Here is a 17226-nt window from a genome sequence, read left to right as displayed (position 1 = left end):
GCCAGAAGCAGTCGACATTATGCGGGAGCGTGTTTGACAGCTGGATGAAGAATTGGAGATGAGGAACAAACATTCCGGATGTTGTTAGCAGTGAGAAGTGCTGAGCCTCTCACTCTGGAAGCTGTCAGAGAGAAAGACCGGCAGGAAACTAGTTCCTCAAAGCATTGTGGGACGTTGAACTATAACATAGGAAACTGGAAATAACTGCTCAGGTTAACTTCTGGCACTTTTTGTGATGGTTTCTGCTCCTATTCAGTGCAGTTTGACAGTTTTCATGTAGGAAGTGTTTTTTTTATTTAACTCCAGTGTAAGAGTGGGTCTAACATGTAGAGCATCATGTTCTCCAACATGTTCTCCAACATAAACAACTGAACAGGTTGTTTTTCATTATATTCTGAAATGACCAATGTGATCTTTTTTACTCGTCTTCCTACCCCAGCAGTCACAAACTAGTTCGTTAAGCTACTAAAACTACTTGGTGAAGGTTAAAGACGGATTCCTTTCTTGGGTAAAACCAACCTGTAATGGTGGAAGAAAGTGTTGCACAAACACCAATCTTCATACTTAAAATCACACCCCAACATCTAATGTGAAACGTTTTGCATCAGTATAACAAATTCACAATATTTCTGCCTTTACCACTTTGAGAGCACATTCTTCATCTAAACACTTTACAAAAGTGTGTTATTTATATAAATAATCCTTTTCTGTGGGGAACTTCCATCACAACTGGCAGATGTGTTTTATTAAATATCAATATGTGCTACATGTCCAACTCTACAGTTCTTTATTGTAAATGTTTATAATTCCTGGCACATTTAAAGTAATCACATTTAATTATCTCAAACTATAGCTGTAAACAGCTTGTGATGTCAATGATTCAGCTAAATATAATTATTACACTGTAAGAAGTAAAGCTGCAGTGGATGAATATTAACTGTTGAATTAAAAAATGTATAGAAAATGATATTCTTCAGCTAACAAGAGAGCACCCTGACAACTGAAGGTAATATGTAATTAAGTGCTGTTTGGTCTTATCCACCGGATACTAAAGAGAAATTTATTCTTTTTTCTGAAGTCTTTTCAGTCTTGTGTTTTGGTTTTACAAGAGGGCGACTGAAATAAGTGACTCCGGTTAGACTCGAACTGATAATGTTGCAGTTTTGTAGCGTTGTAACCAGTCGGCTATCAAGTCACTGCAGTCTGTCAATGTTTTGTTGCTTCACGTCTCTGTGGATGAGGCCGGATTAAAAATGCGAAGCTTTTAAAACATTAAGGAGATGAGGCGGAAGTGTGGGTCTTGTAGTTCTTTTACCGAGCATGATTTAGCGACTCAGAATGCAACTTCTCTCTGTTTATGTCTGCGTTTCATGACAGTGAACTATTGATTTAACGGGGAAATAAAGTATCCCACTATGTTCTGTTTGTAATGCTTCCTTTGTTTGCATGAGCAGCTTTGAACCCCCTCTGGTCTAACTGGAGGTAGAAGTTGAGCGGATTAGTAATATGAACATTGATGTTTTCTGCTGGAGGATGATTGTTGGTGCTCTGCAGCAAAAACAAGCGTCCGTCGGAGCCTCATTATCCTGCTTACTGCTACATGCTCTGAATGGCTGAACGAGTCGGCTCACACTGAGTAGCACTGAACTCTGGGTCTGTGGGGCTTGCGGAGCTCTGAAATGCAGGACCTTCTGTTCACTGCTGTTTGTGGAGGTGATGGATGGAGCTCATCGGTATTCAGGGTCCCCGGCTCCGTCGTGGACTCTGTGGGCACTTTGTTATTCAGCGAAACAGTAAAGAAGTGGACAATGCAGGTGCATGAGCTGCCCTCTCTGCCACGTCGGTGTTGATGGAAGGCCTCAAACCTCCGGAGATTTCTGAAGAATCGTTTTTGAGGCTTCTCACTTTTAACTGCTGTCAAACTCGCCATTTGTCATTTCAGCAAAATGACAAACTTCACAAAGTATGGATGGATGAATTGGCCAGAAGCATGGGTGTCCAGGAGCACATCTGATTGAAATGAAAAGATGTTCACCATCACTCAAGTGTCAACATAATGGTCTCCTGCCCAACTGTGGTTGAGATTTTAGCGACTTCCCTTTTTTATTGTTTCACCTGAGGCTGAAACTCACTTTGTGGTCCTCTATTAAATCACTTAATGCTGGTATTCTAAGACACCACTATATTCTTTTCATAAATTGTGCCCATTGAGTTGTAGTGCTTGTATTATACTGTATATTGTCCATTGTTCAGGATGTGTGGATCATTCTTCTGTTAGTCTGGAGCCTCAAAGGTAAATGCCAGGGGAAGCTCTTTAAGTTCACCCTTGTTTAGACGTTGAGTCTGACAGAAACAGGAAGGAGGTGCGTTTGTTTTCCAGTTCGTGCCGAGGGTGAAGCTGCAGCGGTTTAATATTCATGGAGATCTCTGTCTAACACAGCCGGGGTCGGTGTCGAGGTTCAGTGGCTGCAGAGTCCAGCAGGTATTCAACATTTAGCTCCATTTCCCTCTGAGTCGTCCGTGTTTGTGCTTCACTGGTCACAATGTCAGGGACGCCGGCTCTTAAATGCCAAAGCTCAGCTGAGAGAAACCGGCCCGGTGTTTTTAAAGTGCTTCTGTCTCTCTCTCTGTCTGTCTCTCTCTCTCTGTCTCTGTCTCTTTCACTCTCTGTCTCTGTCTCTCTCTCATGTTACCTCAGCGAGGCTGTGCTCTCAACACACATGATCTCCTCAGAGATTACAGCACTCAGCGTTGGAGAGCCGTCCCTCTCATTTCACCTCTTCAGACTACTGTAATTCACCTGCTCTTCCCGCTGAGGGCTCTCCCACCACCCACAGTATAAGTGTGAAAGCCTGCAGGGATAAAGACAATCAGGAGGAGCCTCAGAGGACCAGAGAGCTGGAGGCCTACTGACGACTGTTGAGTAGCTGGACCGCATCTAAAGCAGTGGAATTAAATATGTACGAAGCTCAAAACCACTCTATTACTAATGATAGAGATCTTAAAGACCGACGATAAAGAGCCACTGTGAAGCTCAGTGTGTGTAATGTACATCAGGACTCTTTATGATCACTGCTGTAACAAACTCTCCTAAATGGACTTCAGACTCAATACCAGATCATTTCATCATCAAAGAGAAACTTCTCAGAGCCACAGTGTCACCGAGGCAAAGCTGGAGGCTTTCTGATGTTTTTTAATCAGCTGGACTGTAAAACTATTCACATCTGAAACTTGTGTTATATTTCTTAAACCTGCATAAACTGAACTCCGGAGCTCCGGATGCAAAAAGAAGTTTGGTTGTATAGAAGTCTATGAGAAAATGACTCTACTTCTCTCTTGATTTATTCCCTCAGTAAACATTGTAAACATGAGTTTATGGTCTCAATCTCTAGTTTCAAGTCTTCTTCAATACAGCATGATGTTCATTTAGTACATTATGGTCCATTTAGAGTCAAACAGACCATAAAGCAGGGTACGCTTTAGGGCGGGGCTGCTGTGATTGACACCTCAGGGGCCTCGATGCAGAAAAATATCCCAAATGCTTTTCATTTGACAAGTATTTAGTTCACACAGGAGCAAACAGAAGCAGGTTTTACCATGTGGTTATTTCATATAGACATGCTGTATTGTGATTGCTTTTAGGTAGATACCCAGCCCGACACTGTTCTTGTTCTTAAGTTCCTTGAACACCATAATTACACCAAAGTTTCACAGTTCAGCTAGAAAATGATCTAATGCTGTTGTGACATCTGTCTCATTGAACTTATTATTGAAATATTCAGGTTAAAATGGGGCCTTACGAATGCAGAGTAGCTCCTCTTTTAAAAAGTGAAATCATCAGGCCGTGGTGGATGTCGAGAAGCCAATAAAGACCGTGTGCTGTTGTTGAGATGAAGTACTTGACACTAATGCTGACAGAGTAATCAAATCTAAAAGCCTCGTTGTCAGAGTTGTGGGCTTGGATCGGACCGCAGCATGAATCATAATAATTGTCTCTTATCTCAGCGTCGGAGAACATCATCCATTAACAGAGAGGCTTTAGATGGAGGCAGCGTTAGTTTGGCTTTAGCTTAGAGTTCGGAGCTCGAGGGGGAGAAGATGTGAATATTTATTGAGCCGACGTTCATGAATCTGTGTGAATGTATGTGTATTCCTCTAAAACAAACACTTAGTGTTTAGTACATTATTTCTGCTCAGTAGTTTTATCAAATGAGAGAAAAAGCTGCAGCAACACATCCCCAGTGCTTCAATTGGAAATGTGCATTGATTTACAGTCAATTAAACGAAGCCTAATTAACATAGATTATTGCATCATGTATAATATATGACGTTTTTATTGCCAGTCATCCACAAAGAATTAAAGTGTGAAACGTTAAAGGTTTCTTCTGACAACACTGATTCGTCTCCATCAGGATCCAGCCAGTCAGGACGCCGTTCATCTCCACGACACGACACGACACGATTACTACATTCATTCATCCACATTATTACACTCTTCATTCATCTAATATGGCGCCATTACAGCTGAAAGACCTGTTTCCACCTGGGGACCATTAAAAACCTGCTTCTCAATGATTAGACTCCGCTCTGCCACTCGTGTGCTCATATTCACAGACTCAACAGGAACAAAGACGACGCTGTGACAACCTTTTGTTTTGGATATGAAGGCATTTGCTTCTTTGTGTTTTACACCTGGATGAATACTGAAATGCACGATGGTCAAGCTGAAAGGAAGTGCAGATGATTTTCATCTCTCAGCATCAGTTCTTCACTCAGTCTACGAGATGGAGGATGATAATAACCTCCAGCTGCGTCTGGTATTGTGCCGTCCTCAGAGTGGTTTTTAGTGTTCACCTCTGCTCTCTGCTGTGAGAAGAGGTTCTTTCCGTCTGCTTTTATGATTCTGACCCATAAAGATGTTTATACTCGTGCTAAGAGAGGAGACGTTCCTGCATCAAGCTGCTGTTGTGAACCACTGAGAGACTGCAGCGCGATGTCAAAGGCCTGTTTTCACTTAGCTGAGATTGAACCTGCAAAGATAAAACTCCACTTCTCCTCAGCTATTGAGGCTCAAACATGTGACGCTTCCGCCCCGTTACTTCTGGTATTCTGCTTTTCTAAACCCTGAAGTGCTGAATCACTCAGGACTCAGGATGCTGTGGTGCTCCTGTTCAACCTACTACTTCAACTACTCTGAGCATAGTTCTGTCTCTTTCACAGGCCTATCTTTAGTTATAAGTCCGTGGTTCAAGTAAAAATACTTAACTGACACTCAAAAACAATGTTTGCATTGCACTTAATATACACAGAAATAGACATAACAGCCAGGAACAGGAACTACAGAGTTGAAAAAATACAAGTAAAGAATAGACTTATAGGACTATTTTGTACACAAGTATCTTGAAAAATATGTCTATATATAAGTAGTATTTAGACATGTATACTGTATATAAAAAGTCTTGTTTCAGTTATAAACTATACAAATAGTGCTAATAATGAAATACTGAATGGACATTCATGGACTGTATGATTATGTATGGTATGTACATGTGTACATGTCTGTTTACTGTATTTAGTGTGATGGATTGAACTGACAGTTGTACGTATTATAAAATTGGTGCGTTAAAAACTGTGAGATTATGATCTATAATGGCAGCAGCATATATTTCAATGTTACAGCGTTTTTAACAGAGTGAGTGATTTACGTGTTCATCAGAGCGACAGGTTTTTGTCCAGTTTTCCCCCAACAGACGAGCATGTAGTCCTGTGGTAAAAACAAAAGATGAAATAAGTACAAGTTTTCCTGAAAACATTCTACTTGATGCGCTTTAACTTGAATCACTGCTGTAAACCTGCTCACCAGGGTATTCTCTTTTATTCTGTTTTATAAATATTAGATTTTATTCCTATATTTTAACTTCTGCAGTATTTTTAGTTTATGTCTTGGATTCTTTTTTCGTTTTTATACATTTTGTAGGAGCATTGTTGGTGGGAGTACATATTGCCAACGACTGCTCCGCTGTTATTGTTGTGTTTATGACAAATACAGAACTTCACCTTGATGACAAGTTTGAAAATGAAAAAATCTGAGGGTGTTGAGTTAGAAAGATTAGCCATTACTCGCTAAACACACCAAAATATCTGACCGAGCTGTTATTGGTCAAATTGCATTCTGGGTAATGAGAAGCTTGAGTTCCTCTAACAGCAACATTACAGGTACCAGTAATGAAGAGGACAGACGTTAATGTCTCAATTCAAAGACAACAAATGTGACAAATTGTCCTGACCCTAAAAATGAGCACATGACAAGTTTAGTTTAAGCATATTGAATTATTTTAAAGTGTGCTTTTTTCTTGTGCTTTGTGATGACAGAGGTGTGTGACAGCGCGCTGGTGTCCAATCTGCCGCCATCGTCCTTCAGAAGCTCGTCACAGCTGTCCAGCAGTCACGCGCCGGGCTTCGCCAAACTCAACAGGAGAGACGGTAAGGAAGAGTTTCTGCTGCCGACCAGACTGGAAACACAAGTCCTGATTTGGGCTGAAATCATATCATTATTGTCATTGTTTCCAGTGTTATAGGGCATGCTGTTTATGCTGCCTGTGTTGTTTGTTTCTTAGAGGGGATGTGAGCTTCTCCTTTGGTCTAGTGAAATGTGGAGTTTACCTGAGTCTAACTGAGACCAGCAGCGCTGGCTCGACTGCTTTATCCCCACATCAAAGCCCAGAATCAGCTGGGAGGGTGAGATGGGTTTAATCTGAGTCTGAATGATTTTCACCACCTGCGAAACTAAAGGAAGCAGAGCCTGCAGAGCACGGCTCAGGCCTCGGTTTGCTTAGAGGCTCGATCATCAAACAAACTGTCGTTGTGTCGCAGAATGCCGCCGGTCCGCTCTCTTTGTTTGCTGATCTGACTTTGATTTTTGGTTACAGTGGATTGACGACGCTCTCCGCTGTGGTGCCAGTACACATCTGTATCACCTGTAACAGCATCCAGCACACAGAAACATATATGAAGTTAAGCTTTTACTTTAAAGTGCAACTGAAGAATCTGATTCATCTCCAAGAACTTCAAAATTACAAGTAGGAAGAAGTTGCACTCATATTTTAGGTCATGTAGTGAAGACATTAATGTTAACTTACTGGTCTAAAGCCAGTTTACTATAATGCTGCTGACATTTCCTGGTTTCACATGAAAGCTACGGTTGGTAATCTTGAGAAACTAGCAAGAGTGCGCTAGATTTCAATTATAATTCAACCAAAAAGCCCAGCCCATGAAAGTAGCTGGCAGCGTTAGCTCTAAAAGTTGCTAAATCTATCAAGAAAGTCTCTAAGTCGCCAAAACCGTCAGCCCGTCCCTTCAGGCCTCCCTCCAAAACCATTCCTCCAGAATTATCATTGAGAATGTAGACAACAGATATGGCTGTTGTTAGTACTTACAGCTGATAAGCTGGCAGTGCAAGGGCAGAATATGCGCAGACAGGCAGGTTATGTAATGATTGGACGGACTTATTACAGATACTTGATATTTTCCTTACATTCAGAGTTTGCCATACTGCTCACTGTCCATTCTACTCCTTCTCTTCATATGTTCCTCAGACTGTTGTAGAGTCAGGCAGCTGCTTTTTACTGACTGCCTTATTTGGTTTAGCCACCTGTGGTGTAGAACCCCAAATGCTTCCTCACGCTGCTTCTCTGATGCGTCTCTGTCGTGATTATCCGATCAATTTAGTTTTGCTTGCTAGCGTCCTCCTCCAGTTTTTAAATGGATCAGCAGCGCATGCTATAGATCAGGCTGAGATTGGATTTAAAGAGCGCCCTTTTCTGGACATGGACTGTACATTTTGAGGTTATTACAATTCAGATATTTAACTTTTCCCACGTTGAAACAAAAGTCAAAAGTCTTTGTGTGTGTGTGTGTGTGTGTGTGTGTGTGTGTGTGTGTGTGTGTGTCACATTTCCTCTTCAGCAACATTCTTGATGCAGGATCCCAGAGTGAGATTCCAGCTGCTCGCCGAGGAAATCGATGAATAAATGAACGTCTCCATCTCGTGCTGCCGCTGCTAACACTCTGACTTCTCTAGTTCTCCGAGGAGCAGCGTTGCTCTCGCTTCAATTACCCACTAAGTGAACAGAGATGATCAGTTTTGGAATACTACCTACACAGCATCTTTACCAGGGATTTAATCAGTCAGCCTCGCAGCTGGAATCTATAACATTACACACATGTTTACGTGAAGATGTTGTTTAGCGAGAGGGACGTAGGCCTACAGACGGATCATGGCACCACATTTCACCGTGTACGAATATGTTCGCTACATATGTAGCCAGCTTGAATATTTTGTTAATCTAATGAAGCTAAAATGATAACACCAGCATGCTAACATGCTCAAACCGACGATGCTAAAAGGTGTCATTTTTAGAATGTTCATCATTTAAGTTTAGCTCTTTAGCATGCTATCATTAGCATTAAACACAAAGCAGGTGAGGCTGATGGGAATGTCATGAGGTTCTCAGGCGTTTGATCATAAACCAAAGCATTTGGACACATTTTGACCTGATAATGGCGCTCGATGAAAAGTCAGAGGATCACTCAAGTTATTATAATTCATCCAATAGGCATCCGACCGGCAGACCACTAGAGCCCTATCTGCTCTATATCCCTAACGAGTCCACGGACACGAGGGGAGAGGAACATTTTAACTTATTTTTGATCACTGCAGCTCGGCCAGAGGGAAACAACAACCTTACGTAACCTATTCTTACACAGACACTTCATAAAACCCAGCAGCAGCTTCTCTCTGCAGGGAGACCAGAGGACCTGACATTGACCTGATGTAGCTGGTCTCAGTGGAGGCCTGATGGCTCAGAGTCTGACACCAGAAGTGGATAAAAAGCCCTGATAGTCTATTGATTGGAGATGAATGGCCTTTTACCAGGAACCTGAGGAGGAATGCACTATGTTTCATTTTTTTTCTCTTTTGCCTCCCTTCCTCTCCTTCTCTTGTGTCTTTCCTTTTTTCCATCCCTCTCTGTGTCTCCTCTCCCCTCTTCTCCACCTCCTCTCTTATCAGCATCGATCCCGTCCATCTTCTTTTGCCCAGTACAGTCTGTGTGCTGCTGTGATCATTAGTTTCACTCCGTACGGCCGTCACATTTTCATTTTCATTGGTACGAACTAATTTAGCCGGCTCTGTCTTCCTGCCAAAATGTTAATAGCAGTCTTCATGTTTGAACCGCTTTCTTTCTTCGGGGGGGGCGACGCTGACAGTCATCATGACGCCACTGCAATTATGCTGGAATGGACTTGAGTATGATTATTGTGCCACAGTAGTCTGAAGGTGGAATTAAACTTTAATTGGAACCTGTAAATTTGGACCGACTGTGTAACAACAGCCAACTAAACCCTCTGTGTTTAGTTCTCCTGTGTGGCTTCTGAAAGCTGAAAACACTTAAATATCTATGGACTGTTTTTATGACAGCAATTCTTTCCTTAGTTGTTCTCTTCTGGTAGCAAGACCCCAGTCAAAATATACACAATAAATCGCCCAAATGCACACACACGAACGTTAATCTCTTGATAGCAAAGCCGCCTTGGTTTCTATGAATCATCAAAGTACAAAACAATAGCATCTCAAAGGCCCATTCAGTCGATGTTTTTGAGCTTTCTATCATATCACACCATCCTCATCAACACATTCAGTTTGTTTTGGTTTCCCGGCCCACAACTCTACGTCTAACAGCAGACAAGACAAAGTTAGCGACTAGCTGGTGGACAAAGTGGAGCATTTAGCAGCTAAAGAGACAGATGCTCTCGTCAGGTGTTGGTTGAGGAGAGTTTGTCATATCAGAGGGATAATATGTCAATCTTGTGTTTACAGCTTGTCTCTGCTGATATATATGTATATATATATATATACTGTATATATACATATATATATATATACATATATGTATATATACATATATATATATATATATATATATACATATATATATATACATATACATAGCAACAACACCAACCTTAAAACAAGTTAAAATGCAAATTGTAATTGTAAACAAGTAAGATTTAATCATACTAAATTGTGATATTTTGACTTTCTCAAAGTGCCGTCTTTGCAGTGCGGCATTTAAAAAATGTAAATCTCTCCTGCGTCACGTGCAGAGAACCTGCAGCGTCTTCCAGCCTGCTGCTGCTGTCGGTTCAGCATCGAGCCCGTCAGCTTCCTGTTGGACTCGCTCTCACACTGACATGTTATCAGAGATTACCCTCCGGGCTTTGTATTCTCATGCAAATGACCAGCGCTTATTCTGGACCTGGCACTTATAACAGCCCGTCTGTATCGCGCCTCTCCAGCTGCATCTTGCGTCGCTTCAAGCTGCCTGTCTCTCTGTCCTACTTGCTGTCTGCCTCTTCATTCCCTTTCTGCCTCACTGTCCACCTCCCTGTCTGTCTCTCTGCAGCTGTCTGAAGGAATATTACTGCGTTACTGATGATCAAACAGGCTTTTGTTTAGTTACCGTGAGGCTCAGTCAGGCTGCGGCTGCACTTGGCTCGCTGCACCTGGTATTATGTCACAGTTAACCTGAGACAAAGACTACATTCACACTCAGCCAGCTAATTCTGAAAACATATTTTCCTCATTGTTTCGTCCCTCCGTCCTCACTCAGCCTCATTATTCACACTCTGATATGAACCCCCTCAAACACGCTCTCCATTTTCTTACAGAATGAGACGACGTGCCATGTTATCATTCTTATCAGTGCATAAAGGTGACACGTTATCATTTAGGTCTGCTTTGACCAGTCTAAATGTCCCCTACACACTACCCAGCATAACCTTTATAACTGATTGGTTTTAGTGTCGACTTAGTCTGATCGTTCTTTCTCTGGTATCGTTGCTTTCATGGCTGTTGTGTTTGTATTTGTGTAATATATGATTAGAGTGCCGTTGATATTGCATAGAATGCTGAGAGTATATAAGTCTATGCACCAATTATATCAGTACTGAGGGGCTTGTGGTCAGTGCGACGTTGGCCAGATCTCAGGAAATGTCAGCAATTTGGAAACATTTTACATCGGAAAATCTGTCAAACTCGATAATATAAGAAAGTTCTGCGGTATTTATTCCCTGTATGTATCCGTTCATGTTTCAGAAAGGGTTTAACCTGAGGCCATACGACAATGATTACAATCACATCACATCCATACAGCTGAATAGTACACAGCTTAAACAATATCGGCTGATAAGCAGGTTCAGCTTGGGAGGAAAACCAATAAATATCAGTTTCAGTTATTTTTAGCTTCTGGTGGTAAACTTTCTATTTATTTAACAATGTTAAAAAAATGTATTTATTTGGATTCAGTTTTTTCTCAGACTTTTTGATTTCATACTTTACTTTGATAGCAGTCATGTTTAATGTGTGCACACAGCTGACTAGTCAGATGATTTGTTTGCCTGATTCTTTTCCCGGTTTTACTCATGTAGTTGTGAAACCCGTGTCGGTAAATAGGCCGAGATAAATCGTATTTACACGCTCGTGGAAATGAAGACACAGTTTAAATTTGTGTCTGACTTTGTGCAGCAAATGAAGAGCAACTTATAGTGATGTTTATTCCACAAATGACACAAAACGAAGCAGAAGAAGATACAAAACGCTGTATATGAAGTGGCGTGCGTCCCTGTTTGATGTGGTTTTTACATTTCCACATCTCCACTACTCCCTGTTTGATGTCACTCTGCTGACCTGCATTGTTCTTTACTTCTCTCATTGCCTTGACGGACAGACGAGGGAGAGGAACCACGGCGATCTCTGTGATTTAAAGCGACAGGCGTGGCAGAAAGTGTGCAGACAATCAGCCATCAGTTCACCTCAATTACATTAGTTGCAGTTCTACTGTCAGGGTGGACACCGTAAATCTGTGAAACGCTGCTCTGTCTCTGAGCTGTTTCCTTCTGATTCCCTCTTTTCCTTTCAGTCTCATCTCCATGAGTAAAGGTCAGAGTGTCTGCTCCTTTCTGTTGTCCTGTCACTGGACACGTCTGTTAGTCAACTGCTTATTAGCTTTGGCCTTTAGCTCTTTAAAGATCAGGATCCACCAGCCGTCACACCGACACCGATTCTTTTCTCCTCTGCCTGCCACCGCGCGTTGTTCAGAGACGTTCCTGACTATCAACATTTCCAACTGACCTCTTGAACTTACATGACAGTGAAAGTATATGCTGTAATATAAACATTTAAAACTTTCAATTTGGCATCAGTGAGGAGGAGTTCACACTGACATTACTGGCGTCACAAAGAGGCGATTGCAAGAAACAATTTTGAGGAAAAACTGTCAGTAGAGATAATGTAGTTTGTGTCTTGGTACACAAGATTCAGATAGAGCACACATGAATGCTCCAACACTGATCAGTCACAAAACTGCACCAGACAGACTCATAAAAAGTAATTAGATCATCAAAAGGGTTCAATTTTGGGTGCATAAAGTTGCTTGATAGTTTTGGTTTTTTTTTTAATATTGTGCGATAAAACCTTTTAGTATCTTGAGTCTATGAGCTCGTTGCATTTTAATGTCAGATTGACCGTTAGATATGCTCATTGTCGGTTAAAGTGAAAATGATGTCTTGAAGGCGGCACTGAAGATGATCAAAAACATTAGGATTCATCCTCTGGGGAACATGAATACACACAGCATATGTAATGTAAATCTGTACAGTAGTTTTCATAGAACAAAGTGTTGTTGTGGGATTTTGTCCTCATGTTGTCAGTGGTTGAGAAGCCAGGGAGTCAAAGTCATGTTAAATGGTCCTCAAGGGATCATGAACATCCACAGCTAATTTTATGACATGCTGGCGAGTTGTTTTGTCGGTGTTACGCTCTAAATACAACGTTCAGATGGACTGATGGGTTCAGTGCTACGACAACAGAGAGGTTGGCATTAATCTCTGTATTTGTGTGTGTTTGTCTATGGCGCTCCGTAGGAAGGAACATTAGCAGAGGACATGGCATTGATCCTGTGCAGTGGGTCAGTGGAAGACTTCAGTTTCTCAGTTTGTGACGTTCTCTGCGATGCTTCAGACATCTGTGTTGTTGACATTCCAGTTTTAATTAACTGCTAACTGTGATTGGCTGTTTCTCAGCAGGCACACCAGGAATGTATGGCGTAGTGGTAATCCAAAGGGACAAAGTGATCGTATGGTAATACAACTGTTGTGTGGTTTAAACCTGGTGTGAGGTGCAGAGTAGGCTTCTTGTCTTTGAGGAAACAAATAGACAGTGGAGAGGCAGCTTTCCTTCAGCACGTCTTCCATCTAAAACCACGTTAACACACAACACGTCAGCTTGTAACCTACAGCGTTGACACTTTACTTGCTGCCGTTGGAAGGAAAGAACTGAATTGTCTTTCTTAAAGTCGAGCATTTAAGCAGCTTTCTGTGTGTGTGTGTGTGTGTGTGTGTGTGTGTGTGTGTGTGTGTGTGTGTGTGTGTGTGTGTGTGTGTGTTTGCGTGTTTGCGTGCAAAGTGGGATGCTGGTCAACAGCCTCCTCCTTCAGAATCTGCCCATATGGTGTTTAAGCTCTGAGTTGTCGTTTTGGCCCAGCAAAGTATTTTCCTATGCACACACACACACACACACACACACACACACACACACACACACACACACACACACACACACAGCCTGGTGCATTTTTTCAGTATTTGAAGTGTCTTTATTGTGCAGCAGCCCATTCAATCAAATCACAGTTTATCTGTCCAAGCAGACTTCTGTCAACAAACCCCCCTCCAACACTCACACACACACACACTTGCATTTGCAGTGTGTGCAGTGTGCCTGGTTACACACACACACATGCACAGACTCCTGCCAGCATATACCTTTTGTACAATCCCTCAGGCATCAGTAAGTGGCTGTAATGCAATGTAACTCAGTGTATTGCATCAAAGAAAGGTTACTGGAAAAGTGCACATTTCTTCAATAACTGGACTCTAATCGATCTCCTTGTTTGTTCTCTGTGGGTGAACATCTCAGCCTGATGACCCGGAGCACAACCAATCACAACATAGGCCCCTTATTGATGACGTTCAACATGAGGGAGGATACAAACTGTAAAAGCCAGGCTCGGCAACGCATTGCTGTTTATGGGAAATGATATCAGCTTCCATGTGCTTCCATCTTCATTCTGCTTTATTTTTCATGAGGTCACTTTATAAGCCAAGTTAGTGACCTGCAATACACCTTTTAAAGATGGTGGTGGAGGTGTAAGTTGTTCAGTTTGGTAGAGATCTGGTGACTGTGAAGGCTGAAACAGCTGATTCACGTCATTGTCCTACCTCTCAAATATTCAGTAAGATATGAAAACGCTGTTTCAGTTGACGGTGCAGAATTAGCATTAATATTGCGAGACCTTTGGCCACAGATTATTTTTTGGTTTTGGAGCTCTGTTGCTTTGACAAGTGAAATATGAAATGCAGATTGTTCCGCCTGTTTCTGTCTCACAACGGAAAAGACAATGTGCGTGTTTTACTTAAATAGATATGAAAAGAAACAAATTCATGATGCCGCTGTGAGACACAAAGCAGAAAGGAGTGATTTAAATTCATCTGGAAAGTTCCTAAAGTGTGATTCATATCCCATTATAGCTTCGACATTTTTGATTTTCAAGGTGTTTGCTGTGTTTCAATCACTTTTCTTCAGTCGGCTTTCATAACAGAAAAGTGTGATTTTCGTTCAGAATGAAAGGTCAAGCAATGCAATTTCCTTTTCAGCATCTACCAAAGCCTATTTGAATGGAAATCTAATACATGACTTATGTATTTTCGTCTGTCTCCCTCTCTCTCCCTGCAGGAGCTGGAGGCTGGTCTCCTCTCACCTCAGACAGGTATCAGTGGCTGGAGGTCGACCTCGGTGAGCGGACCAAGATCACCGCTGTCGCGACTCAGGGCCGCTACGGCAGCTCTGATTGGCTGACGTCGTACCTGCTCATGTTCAGCGACACGGGACACAACTGGAAGCAGTACAGACAGGAGGACAGCATAGGGGTGAGTCCGTACTGCAGTAAACAACACCATCAAAACTGTGGTGTTAGGACTACGTCGTATTTGCATGAATCATCTCATCCCTTCAGACAAAGAACTTCATTGTTACGGCTTCACTTTCGTTCGTTCTTTTGTTGTATTTCCCCTCAGGGATAAATAATAACATCGTATTGTTTTGTGTAATTCATCTGAAATGATGTATTGCAGAGTTATGTGGCTCCGTCTACCCTGAACGGATAAACTGAGTCATCATGAGTTTATCTCTTCATTTATAATGTATGAACCAACGCTGAAGCTCTGCTGACTCGGCGCACCTGTTGACAAAACACTTAAGCTGCTGATCATGAACAGAGAGGCAGTCAAGTGGCACCATTTTGTTTTATTTGTTTATTTCTGTCTGGTACTCGGTGAAAGAGCGTTGTGTGAACAAAGCACAGAGAAGCTCGGGGAACAACCTCCGGTTCTTCCAAGTGAAGCCAATGCGGAAGTGCCTTAAAACATGCATTCTCTCTAGTGTCCACCAGGGGGCGACTCCTCTGGTTGTATAGAAGTCTATGAGAAAATGACTCTACTTCTCTCTTGATTTATTACCTCAGTAAACATTGTAAACATGAGTGTATGGTCTCAATCTCTAGTTTCAAATCTTCTTCAATACAGCATGATGCTCATTTGATAACTTATGGTCCATTTAGAGTCAAACAGACCATAAAGCAGGGGATGCTTTAGGGGCGGGGCTACACGGTGATTGACAGGTCTCTACCAGAGACGTATACGGCGTCTCTACGTCACTCCTCCTCATTCCAAACATGGTAACTTCTGTTCATTGGCCACGAAAAACATTGTGATAGCTCTAATCCTGGATTGCGAACTCAAGGCTTTAAAACGTCCACGAACCAATGAATGACGTCACGATGACTACGTCCACTTCTTATATACAGTCTATGGTAACAACACACCCAGAGGGAGATCGACTCCATTCTTTGCTCAGGCAGACATTACTCCGCTGTATCTTTACAAAGCCAACAGTTGTTTGATTTTATGTCAATGTTCTGAATAATGAATAGAGAATCTCTGAAGTGCTTTACATAGTCGAACTCTGTAGAGGAAGAAAGCTCTCCTGTTTGCTCTCCTGTTGACCTCACACTCTTGAGTGCGTACGTTGCCATTTCGAGTGCATTACAGGCTGAAATGAGAGTAATGTCAAATCAGTAAGACGTTTGGTTGTTGCACCAATGCCTTTACTTCTGCCTGAGTATACTGTTTGCTGATGGTGTTTCCTCGTTAGTCGGTCATCACGGGTAGCAACACGGTAGCAACATGAGCCATGAAAGTGGAAAAGCTCAGCTGGTCTCTGTAGAGCTGATTAATGAAGAAATCCGTCAGATAGACAGCGGAGGCAGCGAGGCATCACCTCCCACCTCCTGGTACACACACACACACACACACACACAACTCTTCTTCTGTGTTGTTCAGTGTTGGCCTTGTATTTGTCCCGCTGTGGTGATGGTGCACGGTTCAGTACGCAGCCACAGGAATACTAAGCGGTTCTGATCTTGTTGGTGTTGCAAACACGGTGATGAATCCTGTCAACACAGAGAGCCAGTTGAGTTACTTACTCTCCTTCTGAGCCTCATACCAACTCAAATATAGAACATTTCCCATTTCTATTTGCGTGGACATTCATCCCGGGTAAACCCACGTCTGTTACAGCGGTGCAGAGAGGAGCTTTTGATTAGAAGGAGAGCCGAGGCAATTTCCCCCACATGGAAGGAATCCAGCTAATCTCAGCGCTGAGGATGGTCTCTGAGAGAGCAGAGGACGACTTCTCACGGCTTAAAGACACGTTGATCTGACACTCTGCATAAACTGAGCACAATCCCAGTCGCATTTCAAAGTGTTTCCCAACTTCTGTGCGTTAGTCAGTCGAGCTCACAGAGTCAGTCAGAGGAGAGAGTTGATGTCAGAGCTGTTGGATCATACTGGGCTTCTGCTTTTAGACGCCTGAAGACCAGCGGAGGAAATATCCTGTTTTCTTTTCTCCTCTTTCTCTCCGTCCTCTTCTTTTTCCCAGAGGCCTGTGGGTGCTTGAAAATATAGCAATCCATCTTTTCTTCATGGTCTCCCTCATCTTTATCGGTTTGTTTCCTCCTGCCTGGAGGGCTGGGGATGAAGTGATCTCTTTCACTT

The 17226-nt window shown here is 42.3% G+C and overlaps 1 protein-coding gene across 1 annotated transcript in view; it reads left to right on the top strand.

Moving 5' to 3' along the window:
• Window positions 1-6179: 6179 nt before the first annotated feature.
• The window catches only part of LOC142955968 (contactin-associated protein-like 4), a 63607-nt gene continuing 52560 nt past the window's right edge, over window positions 6180-17226 (top strand). The window contains exons 1-3 of the mRNA XM_076097235.1: window positions 6180-6216; window positions 6373-6483; window positions 14849-15042. Of these exons, the coding sequence (XP_075953350.1) occupies window positions 6180-6216; window positions 6373-6483; window positions 14849-15042 (342 nt within the window). The remainder of the gene's footprint in view (window positions 6217-6372; window positions 6484-14848; window positions 15043-17226) is intronic.

Source organism: Anarhichas minor, unplaced genomic scaffold (assembly GCF_050575085.1).
Source record: "Anarhichas minor isolate MPS153535 unplaced genomic scaffold, ASM5057508v1 ptg000024l, whole genome shotgun sequence".
Taxonomy (NCBI): domain Eukaryota; kingdom Metazoa; phylum Chordata; class Actinopteri; order Perciformes; family Anarhichadidae; genus Anarhichas; species Anarhichas minor.
This window is presented reverse-complemented; position numbering and strand designations above follow the sequence as displayed.